The 12,751-nt window shown below is 39.8% G+C and overlaps 1 protein-coding gene across 1 annotated transcript in view; it reads left to right on the plus strand.

Moving 5' to 3' along the window:
* The window catches only part of SAFB2 (scaffold attachment factor B2), a 39,183-nt gene that overhangs the window by 11,537 nt on the left and 14,895 nt on the right, over positions 1 to 12,751 (plus strand). The window contains exons 9-11 of the mRNA XM_077121052.1: positions 392 to 492; positions 9,677 to 9,826; positions 9,916 to 10,028. Of these exons, the coding sequence (XP_076977167.1) occupies positions 392 to 492; positions 9,677 to 9,826; positions 9,916 to 10,028 (364 nt within the window). The remainder of the gene's footprint in view (positions 1 to 391; positions 493 to 9,676; positions 9,827 to 9,915; positions 10,029 to 12,751) is intronic.

Genomic DNA, 12,751 nt, shown 5'->3' on the forward strand with positions numbered 1-12,751 from the left:
TTTAATGTTGGGGAGCTTTTGTGGTTTTATTTTTATAGTGCAGTGATCATTTATGAAATCATAAAAGTCCTATTTTAGCAAGTGTCTCTCTACACCAGATAACACTGTAACAAGAATCTTTAGAGACTACTGTCCCGGTTGATAATTGATCATCAAAAGACATTTCAGTTTGTAACTGAAAGGAGCATGATTATCCCTTGAGTACAGAATTTCTGAAATAATATTTCTGCTCTCCAGATCTTTCATTTCTTGTGTGTGTGTTGGCAACAAATAAATGAATCAGAAGGGTTGAAATCAGATCCAGATAGGATTTTAAGAGCACTACACTTTAAATGCTTCTGTGTCCTGGTACACTTTGAGGTGATGTATAATGATGTCCATTCTGCTTTAGGTCGTGTTGGTAGCAGTTCTGGTAGAAATCTGTGGGTCAGTGGGCTATCCTCAACAACACGCGCAACGGATCTGAAGAGCCTGTTCAGCAAATACGGAAAGGTATGCCTTCTCTCATCTCTTGCCATGCAGCCTTGATTCAGAACTTAAAAATACACTTGGGAGCTTAGAAACTTAATTCCTGCAGTGGTTAATTTCATTGATTCTCAGTTCTGTGTTTTTTGTTTTTTGTTTTTTATTCTCAAGGGGTAAAAGAAGCATCCAGTTTTGTTTTGTTTTTTTCTTTTTTTGACTTTTAAAAAGGGGAATTTAATAAGTTGCTCGTTTACAGTTCTATGGCCGAGAAAATGTCCCAATTAAAGCAAGTCTATAGAAATGTCCAATCAAAGATACCTATCCTGGGAAAGACACCTTGGTTCAAGAAGGCCGATGAAGTTGAGGGTTTCTCTCTCAAGTGAAAAGACACATGGTGCACACAGTCAGTGCTTGTCTCTCAGCTGGAAGGGCACATGGTGAACACGGCGTCATCTGTTAACTTTCTCTCCTGGCTTCCGGTTTCATGAAGCTCCCCAGGAGGCGTTTTTCTTCTTCATCTCCAAAGGTCGCTAGCTCGTGGACTCTCTGCTTTGTGGTGCTGCTCTTTCTGAATATCTCATTCTCCAAAACATTTCCTCTTTTATAGGGCTCCAATAAATCAATCAAGACGCACCCAAATGGGCAGAGACATGTCGTCACCTAATCCAGTTTAACAACCACTCGTGACTAAATCACATCATCCAGGCAGATGATCTGATTACAGTTTCAAACATACAGTATTGGATAGGGATTATTCTACCTTTGTGAAATGAGATTTTGATTAAAACATGGCTTTTCTAGGGTCCATACATCCTTTCAAACCAGTACATTCCACCCTCTGAACCCTAAAAAAGATGTGTTTTTCCCATATACAAAATACATTAATTTTATAACAATATCAGAAATCTTGAAACCATTTCAGTAGCAATATACATGAAATGCAAAGTTAGGAACATACAAACTCCTATCAAAGTTGCAGGCATGGTCTGTTCTAAGGCAAAATTATCCTGTCTCTGGACCTTTGAAAACTTATAACACGTTATCTGAAGAAGCATCCAGTTTTATGTAGTGTGCCTTGTTTTCTTGGTTCGGAGCAGGTAACAAGCAGAGCAGATCACTCATCATGTCAATGAAAAGAATACTGCTCAGAAAACTTATTTGTAAAAATAGCAAAGATCTAAATGTTTTCATGGTTCTTTCTGATGTGTATTAAGAAAAAACTGAGGTCTTTTGGTTTATACAAAGCTCTGTATAAAAATTGACGGTAACAGTAGGCAGATAGCTGGCTTTTATGTTTGTATAGTTTGATAACCAGAATGGTAAAGTAATTTAAAAACCAATCACTAACATGCGGCTCAAAGAGGGCAAGAGAGAAACAGCAATTCTCGTTCTAAAATGATGTCATTATCCCAGAATTAGATATTGAAACCAACTTACTATAAGCCACTGGGGCTGCCCTCCTCTTCTGGGTGGCTTGGGTTGTGGTACCACTCCGTACCAGGCAGATTGCAGAGCATATGGGCAGAGGCTTTGGAGGCCAGCGCAGCGTTATCCTGGCTGGAGGAGCCAGCCTGTGTCCAGGTCTGTTTACTCATTAGGTGTTAGGTAGTATTGTAGTGACTTAAGCAGGCAGGACCCAGGAAAGCCATCATTACATTGAATTATTTCTAACAGAAAATATCTTTCAGACAGGCTTAGGAACCTTTTATTGCCATAAGCTCTTCATTCAGTTACATTGTTGAATTCCTCCTTGACACTGGTGATAGGGCAGCAGCAAGCAAATACATGGTAACTATCATCAGAGATCCCGCGGTCTGGAGGGGAAAATGACCTTTAAGAAATAAGTACAGGGGGGCGGGCCGCGGTGGCTCAGCGGGCAAAGTGCTTGCCTGCTATGCCGGAGGACCTCGGTTCGATTCCCGGCCCCAGCCCATGTAACAAAAACGGAGAAACAAAATACAATAAAACAAGAAAATGTTTAAAAGATGTTTCCCTTTCTTCCTCCCTTCCTTCCTTCTATCCTTCCTTCCTTCTCTCTGTCTTTCCTTTAAAAAAAAAAAAAAAAAGAAAAAAAAAAAAAAAAAAAGAAATAAGTACAGGGGGTGCAAGGGTAGTTCCGTGGTAGAATTCTTGCCTGCCATGTGAGAGACTCTGGTGTGATTCCCAGTCCATGCACTTCCCAAAAAACAGACAAGTAAACAAAAATTCAGCAAAAGCTGCAATAACGGGATGCTCACATGGAAAAGTAAAGAAATGTGATCCCGCCATACAGCATATCAAAAAAAAAAAATTAGTATACTCTATAGGTTACGATAAGTATATTAAGAGAAATTGCAGCATGCCATGAGTGGATGCTAAGGAGACTTCTAATTTAAATTTAGGAGGTGAGTTCAGCACACTTTGCTGAGGAAGCGATATTTAAGCTGAGGCCCTTGTGGTTGATAGTTGCCAATAGATCTTTGGGCAAAAGTTGTAGAAAGAAAAATAGCTCTGAGGCAGGATCGCGCCTGCACTTTGGCTGAACTAATCAAAGACTGCAGTGCCTAGCTCCAGGGCAGAGAGCATGGCAGGGAATAAGGATGCTCCTTTGGATTTTATCTATCATCAGAGCTTATGGTCTTGCAAAGTTTGATGGGAAGGTTAAATGACCCCATAATTGGTTCACCTCCCTGACCTTGAGACAAGGGTGAAATGGAAAGCTTCATCGCTGATACAAGACTTGACATCTACATCCTATTCAGCAGTCTTTTCTGCTACCTTTGCAGCTGTGGGCTTTCCCATGCTGGCTGAGCAGTGCCATCTCCATCGCTGAGTTCAGAACACTCAGGTGATCAGGTTCTGTTGGGAACCTAGAGAACGTGAACTCTGTGTCCTCCTCTCACAGATGGGCTCCAGAGAGGAGGTGAAATGCATTGAGCAACTTGACCCAGTGAGTTAGAGATGGCACTATGACCACTTCCCAGGACGCCTGAATCTCATTGGCTCTTTCTCACTAGAAGTGCGCCTTACCACCCATTTCTCTGAGTCCCCAAAGGACATATTTGACACTTAATGTCAGAGTTGATATGGTTGGGTTTAAATCTACCATCTCACTTTTTATTTTGCATTTCTCTCATTTAGTCTTTGTTCCCTCTATCTCTTTACCCTCTTTGGGGTTGAGTAATTTATATGACATTGTCTTCTTCATTGACTTTATTAGCTCTATGCTGTTTTTCTGGTGGTTGCTTTAGGGTTTTCAATGTGCATTTTTAATTTTTTGTAGGCCGTCTCCAAGTGGTGTCATACCAGTTTATGTATTATGAGAACCTCCCAACGGTATTCTTCCATATCCATGCCCCTTGGATTGTATTTGTCATATATGTACTTCTAAGTGTGTTATACACCACACAATACAATTATTATTTTCCTTTACTTTAAACAGTTACCTTTTAAAGGGATATACAAATAAGGAAAAAATGTCTTTTAGATTTGTCCACATATATACCATTTCTGGCATTCTTTATTCTGTTCTGTAGATCCAGGTTTCCATTTGGTGCTGTTTTCCTTCCTCCTGAAGGACTTCTTTAAACATATCTTGCAGTGTAGAGTGTTGGTAATATGAATCCTTATAGCTTTTGTGTATCTAAACAATTTTTTGCCTTCATTTTTTTATTAATTAAAAAAAAATTTTTAGCATAACAAACACAAACATTCCTACCATATGATCATTCTATTCTACATATATAATCAGTAATTGCCTTCATTTTTTAAAAACTATTTTTAATTGCGAAATCTTCACACACATGCAGTCCATCCATAGTATACAATCAGTGGCTCACAATATCATCACATAGTTGTGTATTCTTCACCATGATCATTTTTATAACATTTATGTCATTACAGAAAAAGAAAGAAAAAAAAACCGTCATACATCCCATACCCCTTACCTCTTCCTTACATTGACCACTAGTATTTCAGACTACCCTTTTTTTTTAACCTCTTATCCCCCTCATTTATTTTCTATCCTTATTTTTTACTCATCTGCTCGTACAGTGGATAAAAGGAGAATCTGACACAGTGTTTTCACAATGGTATGGTCACATTGTAAAAGCTGTACAGTTGTCTTTAGGAATCAAGGCTACTGGAACACAGTTCAGCAGTTTCAGGAACTTGCCTTTAGCTATTCCAATACACCATAAACTAAATAGGGATAGCTGTATAATGCATAAGAATAACCTCCAGCATAATCCCTTGACTCTGTTTGAAATGTTTCCACTGCTGAAACTTTATTTTCTTTCTCCCCCCTTTTTGTCAAGAAGGCTTTCCAAATCCCATGATGTCAGATCCGGGTTCATCCCAAGAGTCCTGTCCCATGTTGCCAGGGAGATTTACACCTCTGGGAGTTAGGTCCCACGAATCAGGGAGGGCAGTGAGTACACTTGCCAAGTTGGCTTAGAGAGAGAGAGGCCACATCTGAGCCACAAAAGAGATACTCTAGGGGTGATTCCTAGGCATAATTTTAAGTAGGCTTAGTTTCTCCTTTTCAGGAATAAGTTTGATAGGGCAAGCCCCAAGACTGAGGGCTTAGCTTATTGAATTGGTTGTCGCCACTGCTTGCGAGAATATCAGGATTCCCCAGACAGGAAAGTTGAATATTTCCTCCTTTTTCCCCAGTCCCCAAAGGGGCTTTTTTGCCTTCATTTTGAAAGCAATTTTTGCAAAGTACAAAATTGTACAAATTTTCTTCTTTCAGACTCTAAAGATGTCACTTCACTGTCTTTAGTTGGCATCATTTCCAGCAAGTTTGTTGCCATCTCACATCTGTTCCTCAGTAAATAATGTGTCTCTTTTCCATTGGCTGCTTTCAAGATTTTCTCTTTATCATTAGTTTTGAGCAATTTGAGTATAATGTGTGTTTTAGTTTCTTGGACCTAAAATAAATGCCAGACAGTGAGTTAACTTTGCAACAAATCTATTAGTTGTTTTCAGTGGCTATAAAGTGTACTTCCTCCCAGGTTCCATATCTGCTGTCTGGCTAGAAATCTTTGGAGCTCCTTGGCTTTACTGTCATATGGCAATCCATGTGACAGGGTCTTCCTTCTCTTTCACATCCCTTTGACTTCTGGCTTCTCACTGTTCCCCTTTGTCTCTGTGGCCTTCTTTTATAAGGCCTCCAGTGATAGAATTAAGATCCATCTTGATTCAGTTGGCCACACTAGCTAAAAATAGCATCCTCAAAAGTCCCATTTACAATGGGTTTATACCCACAGAAATGAATTAAGATCAAGAGCATGTTTTTCTGGGGTGCACATCTCCAAATCACCACCATGTGCTTTGGTGCAGTTTGCTTCATGTTTCTTGTGCTTGGGTATATTGAATCTCTGGATTTATACTTCTTGTTAAATTTAGAAAAAAACTGGTTGGTGTCTCTTCAAGTCCCCCCTCCCCCCCTCAGCATTTGGGGATTCTGAGTTTTCCCACAACTCACTGATGGCTATGTTTTGGGGTTTTTTCTCCCCAGTCTTTCTCTTCCATTAAAAAAATATGTATTTTTAATTGTGGTAGAATATATACAACATAAAAGTCATTTTAATGATTTTAAGTTGACCACTTTTTCACAGCTATACTGTATAGCTTTCACTCCTGTTTCCAAACTATTTTCATCATCCTAAACCAAAACTTCCCATTCCCCTCACCTGCTACCTCTAGTAACCTCCTACTCTGCTTTCTGTCTTAAGTATTTCATGGAAGATAAATCATACAATATGATCACTCACCACGGTGTCTTCAAGGTTTGTCCATGTTGTAGCATGTCACAGTACTTCTTTTTATGGCTGAGTAATATTTTATTGTATTACAGACCACTTTTTGTTTGAATTTCATCTGTTGATGGTCCCTGGGGTTGCTTCCACCTTTTGGCTGTGGTGAACATTGCTGTACAGATAACTGCGTGAGAACCTGATTTCAGTTCTCTGGTCTGTACCTAGGAGTGCAGTTGCCAGGCCGTATGGTAATTCTGTTTTGAGGAACCACCAAACTGTTTTCCACTGGCTGCACCAGGTTACATTCACACGAGGGTTCTTCTTTCTCCACATCCTCTCCAACATTTGTTATTCTCAGTTTTCCAAATAATAGCCATGCTAATGGGTGTGTAGTGGTATCTCATTGTAGTTTTAATTTGTGTTTCTCTAATGGCTAATGATGTTGGGCTTCTTTAAATATACTTATTTGCCATTTTCATATCTTGTTTGGAGAAATGTCTATTGTCCTTGGCCCATTTTTTAGTTGGGTTGTCTTTTTGTTGTTGAGTGGTAGCAGTTCTTTATATACTCTAGATATTAAACCCTATCACGTATATGGTTTCCAAATATTTTCTCCTGTTCTGTAGGTTATCTTTTTTCTGATCATTTCCTTTGATGCACAAAAGTTTTTAGTTTTGATGAAGTCCATTTTGTCTGCTTTTTCTTTTGTTGTTTGTGCTTTGGGTCTAAAATCTAAAAATACCACTACAAGATTCTGGAGATATTTTCCTGTGTTTTCTTTAAGAGTTTTATAGTATTAGCTCCTACTCATATATTTTTTTTCCTTACCCATTATGAATTAAATTTTGTATGTGATGATAAGTAGGGGCCAACATTCATTCTTTTGTATGTGAGTTTACAGTTGTCCTGGCACCATATGTTAATGTGACTGTTTTTTACTCATTGTATGGACTTGGCTCCCTTGTCAAAAAAACATCTGTCTATAGATGTATGAGTTTATCTCTGGATTCTCAGTTCTGTTCCATTGGTCCATGTGTCTATCTTTATGCCAGTACCACTCTGTTGTTTTTGTTTTTTCCAGCTCTAACCTTTAATGTGTAGTGAAAGTACATGTTTAAAGGGGAGTGAATGCATTTGAAGGCTGATGAACATGGACGTTCTCCAAAATAGGAGGGGTCCGTCTGTCCCCCGTGGGTTATGCTAAAAATTGATTGATGGACTGTTCTTTTTATTGGTTCTCTTTGACCTCAGTGCAGGCTGGGTGTATGGGGGCTAAGAGTGCATGTGCTTAAAGTAACTTCTTGTTATGGTCTTAGGGTCACTTCCCTTTCTCTCCTTCCCTATCTAACCTGCCTCATTCTCCTCTCAGAATTCTGTCCTTAATTGTAAGGGGTGCTGAAGCAGTGAGATCAGTCTTCTATAACTGCTTCTTACTGAGAAAGTCCCTGCCTGTAACGGGAGTGAAGTTCTCTGACTATCATATCTAAAGAGTCCTCCAGGAGGGTATGGGTTTTTGCATCTTTCTTGTTCTGGTGTGACCTTTTTGTTGTCTGTTGATGTCTTATAAGGGCGTCTGATTTTGTACCATGACTTGTATTACTGTCGTGGCGCAACACTCTGGATGAAAGATGAAAACCCACAAAGCTGAGAGGAACTCGGGTGGCTAGCCCCATTAAACAGAAAAGGATGCAGTGAAGAGCAGCACCTATCCCGGGTGACAGAAACTAAAATGAATTAGTGTCCTGGTCTCTAAGGGAGTTTAATATCCTGTGTTATCTTTGAGCTCTGAGTAACAACAGCAACAACCAAAAAACCCCAGCAGTCCTCTCCCAGAAATGCACATGTTCTTCCACGAGCTAGGGCTCCTCAGTTTTGGAGGATGGCACCCGGTAATGAATTTACTTGGGATTGGAGAGGGGTTGAGGTGGAAGCTGTTCATTCCATGTTAGAGGATAGTTCAAGGAGGAGATTATGGTGGGTCCACTCTTCATGGGCACCACTCTGTTTATCTTCATAGTAAGTCTAAAACTCAGGAAATATGAGTCCCCTCACTTTGTACTTCTTTTCTCTATTTCATTTTCAGTAGTTTTTTATTATATATCTTCAAGTTTGCTGATTGGCAGGATCTGCTGAAAATCAATATCCATTGTGTTTTTCATCTCTAGAAGTTCACATTGGGTCTTTATAACAGCTTCCATGTGTTTATTTAATATGCTCAGTCATTCCTCTACCTTCTTGAACATATGTAACATGATTAAATAAGTTTTAATATTCTCTTCTGATTCTGTCATCTGTGTCATTTTTGGGTCTGTTACTATTCATCCCTTTTATTTTTGTCATTATGGGTCATATTTTCCTGTAACTTTGCTTGCCACTATAGTAACTTTTGATTGGATGCCAGATGTGAATTTTACCTTTTTGGGTGTTGGTTATTCTTGTATTTCTATAAACGTTCTTGATCTTTTTTCCTGGGACGCAGTTAAGTTACTTTGACAAAGTTTGAACCTTTTGAGGATTGCTTTTACACTTTCTTAGACCAAGGCAGCCTTGAGTTTGGGGCTAATTTTGTCCCCATTCCTGAGAAAATGCCTTTCTGAATGTTCTGCCTGATGCCCAAGAATTATGTACTTTTTCACTCTGGCTGTTGGGACATGAACCACTTGCAGTTCATGAGGATTATTCCCTCTGCTCCTCTCGGGGCTTCTTTCCTTGGCCTCTGGAGCTTTTCTCCCTGCTTGCTGGTCAGCATTTGGCTCAAGACCCGGGCCTCTGCAGATCTGTGCAGCTCTCTCCTCTGGGAGTCTCTTCCATGAAATGTAGCAGCCTTGCTGTCCCCTGCTCCATGCCCCATGGCCTGAGAAGTCCAAGCAGTAAACTGGGGCAATCACGGGGTTCCCCTCCTGTGTCTCCCCTCTCTCAGGCCTCCCTGTCCTGGGCAGCCTAGTGTACGATATCCAGGCATCATTGTTACCTCTTTTCCCACCAGTTCCTTATCTGCTTTAGGCGGAAGAGTAAATGCTATGTCTTGGCCAGAAGCAGAAGTTTTCTCCTGGGGGAACATAGTCGACCGTCTGCGTCTCTGTCCTAGCTGTTCTCAGTCTTGACCTACCTGCAGCTGAGCACATTCCGAGTCGGTCTCTCAGCCTTTGGGGACAATGGAAGTGGAAAAATAAACAGAATGGGAAAACTTTTGATTAATCAGAAGTGAACTTAGTGAAGTTCACGGTTCAGCTGTGTGGTTTAACTTGTTTTTTCTCACTGTGAGGGATGATCTTGCTTCAAAAGCAATTATGTTTTGATGGGCTTAGGTTAATTTGAACCAAATTAATAGCTAATTACCAGGAGCTAACAGTTTCTGGGTTGATAAAATATATAAGAAGTGGAAACAGTTCTGGTTGCTGGTTGTTAGCTGTTAATCTTTCTAAGTTCTTGGTTGGTTGTTAGAGGAAATAAGAATGCCCTTCTTGCAGGTTGTTGGAGCCAAAGTAGTAACCAATGCCCGCAGCCCTGGGGCTCGATGCTATGGATTTGTCACCATGTCAACATCTGATGAGGCTACAAAGTGTATTAACCATCTTCACAGAACTGAATTGCACGGAAGAATGATCTCCGTCGAAAAGGTGAGGCAGTTGTTCTCCATTGTAACACACGAGGTTTACAAGTCAGAAAACCTGACATGTTCATCGTTTCTATCCATATTCTATTCTAGGCCAAAAATGAACCTGCTGGGAAAAAGCTCTCCGACAGAAAAGAGTGTGAAGTGAAGAAGGAAAAATCATCTAGTGTTGACAGACATCATTCTGTGGAGATCAAAATTGAAAAGTAAAGTGATTTCAAAAAACCTTTCTCTTGATTTGACTGGGAGGGGGGCAGGTGGCAGCAACAACATCACTTGCGAAACAAATGCCTGTGTCCTTCTATACTTAACGGCTTCACCCGCTTCTCGTTTTAAATTTCAGGTGACTTTCTCCTCCTGCTGTCACTGCAGTGTTCAGCTTTCTACTTTAAAGATGTTTATAGTGAAGTGACCTGTATCTTTTAAAAATGGATTCAGATAATCCTTAACGAGCATTTGTAGCCTAACAACAGAATAGCCATTTGAAAAAAGATATACATAACGTCAAAGGATACTTGCATTTGTTTCTTAATGTATTGGGCCCTAGGCAGCTTCTCAGAGCTTGGAAGGAAGAATCATCTCCTGATCTGCATTAATTTTGTGTGGTTCTTGTTTTTTATGACAGCAACTGCCAAAAACCTGGCTTTGCAGAAATAGGATATCCAAAGCAGTGCAGCCTGAATTAATGTTGAAATGAATGACCTCAAGCTAGTAGTGAGTGTGGTGTCTGACAGATGTCAAGTATTGCTGTATTTCTCTCAAACACTCGAATTATACCCGGGGTCCCCTGTGAGTTCACTGAGCCACCTGAAGCCCCTTGACACAGCAGTTTGGAACCCATGGGTCTGAGATTCTGTTCACTGAGGAAGTGACTTAGATCTTTAATCAAAACAGGCTAGGGGTAGATCTTCAAAGCAAGCATTGCTTATTTATACTTTCAGCGAAATTGTAGACCTCACCTTTTTTGAGAAGGTATACATTGATTATACCTGGTACACCGCTGTTCTTAGAAAGCTGAGTTTATGCTTTAAATTTATATTATCCACCCTATTTATTTTTACTTCTAGGTCATCTCACACTCTCAGAATTAAGCCTTTGACAAGAATCTGCTAGTCTTGCAATAATTTCATTCTGTTGTTGGTTTTACATAAGAAAATCTATAGCTGCGTAAACACTTCAGTGGACATCATCATAAGTTGAACTTGATTTTTAAAGATGTAACCGCCATTTTACATCTTGGTCAAATTGGAATTTGTAGGCTCATGAATAATGGGTGTCAAATCAGCCTTTGTGTACTTGGGAGTGAGACCCATGATTATAGCAGCTTCTCTGAAATAGCAATCTGTCTGCATTGCTAAGAATCTGTACTTGCAGATTCGAGGGATTCTTGAGGGGTACTGTTACTGTGAAGAGTCTTGGGAGGTATGTTTTGTTCCTTTTTCTGATCACAAAAGTGAGACATGTTTGTGAAAAAACAGAGGTGATAACTGGCTGTCAGGTGGTATCATGATTAGCATTTGAAATGCGACATCCACGTAGTCCTTGGGACGTCCTGTGAGGTGTGTACTCTGTGTGGAAGAGAAAGATTCAGAGAGGGAGAGTGACTAGCCCAAGGGTACCCAGCCCAGCAAGGAAATGGCCAGGCTGGGATTTTAATCCCCTAGGGCTATTGCTCAGAACCCAGCAATTTGCTCAAAATGTTGTAGACAACTGCCTTCAAGTGGTTTTGTTTTTTGTTTTTTTTTTTCTAATTTTTTTTTTTTTAAATACCAGTGAACACCAAACAAACACAAACATTCTTAACTTATCTGCAGCCATACCACCCTGAATGTGCCCAATCTTGTCTGATCTCGGAAACTAAGCAAGGTCGGTCCTGGTTAATACTTGAATGGGAGATCACTAGTATTTCAATCTAAATTTTTTTTAACATTTGTTACCCCTATTATTTATTTTTATTCCATATTTTTACTTGTCTGTTGACAAGGTAGATAAAAGAAGCATCAGACAGAAGGTTTTCACAATCACACAGTCACATTGTGAAAGCTGTATCATTATACAATCATCCTCAAGAAACTTGGCTACTGGAATATAGCTCTACATTTTCAGGCACTTCCTTCCAGCCTCTCCATTATACCTTAACTAAAAAGAGGATATCTATATAATGCGTAAGAATAACCTCCAGGATAACCTCCCAACTCTGAAATCTCTCAGCCATTGACACTTTTTTTTGTCTCATTTCTCTTTCTTCTTTTAGTCGAAAAGCTTATTCAATCCCTTGATGCTGAGTCTCAGCTCATTCTAGGGGTTTTTCTCAATCCCTTGATGCTGGGTCTCAGCTCATTCTAGGATTTCTGTCCCATGTTGCCAGGAAGGTCTCACACCCCTTTCAAGTGGTTTTTATTGAGTGTTTTTAGAATAGATTTTTACCTTATTCTTCAAATAAACACCTTCATTCACTTCCCTTTTGTTTTCAGTGTTTCTAGGTTTAGTAGTCAACCTAAGTGAAATAGAGAAGCTTTCTAAAGAAAGGGCTTATCTCTGCTCATCTTGGATGGGTAATGAAAGACTTTCCCTGTGGTTTTATTTACTCTTTTAAAATGACTTTCTAACTTAATTGATGCTCGTGGCACATTCCTATGTGTCCAGAAAGTGCCACGTGAGTTACAAAGCCAAGTAGGAGTAGTTCCTTCTGTCTGGGCATTTTTTAATCTACCCAGAAACCCAGCCGCAGAATAGCTAAAGCAGCACATCAGAGGTGATTCATGTTAGCTTTATTTGTCGTCACATAGTCACTAGAAGCCATCCCTGTTTGAGAAAGTGGACAAGTAAATACCAGTGGAATCTTAGGCCTCAGTTGAAAGGATCTAAAGTCATGGGTATCCATACAAATTATGAATCTTTAAAACATACCAGGTAAAAAAACAAAGAA

The sequence above is a fragment of the Tamandua tetradactyla genome, chromosome 11 (assembly GCF_023851605.1).
Source record: "Tamandua tetradactyla isolate mTamTet1 chromosome 11, mTamTet1.pri, whole genome shotgun sequence".
NCBI classification, from domain to species: domain Eukaryota; kingdom Metazoa; phylum Chordata; class Mammalia; order Pilosa; family Myrmecophagidae; genus Tamandua; species Tamandua tetradactyla.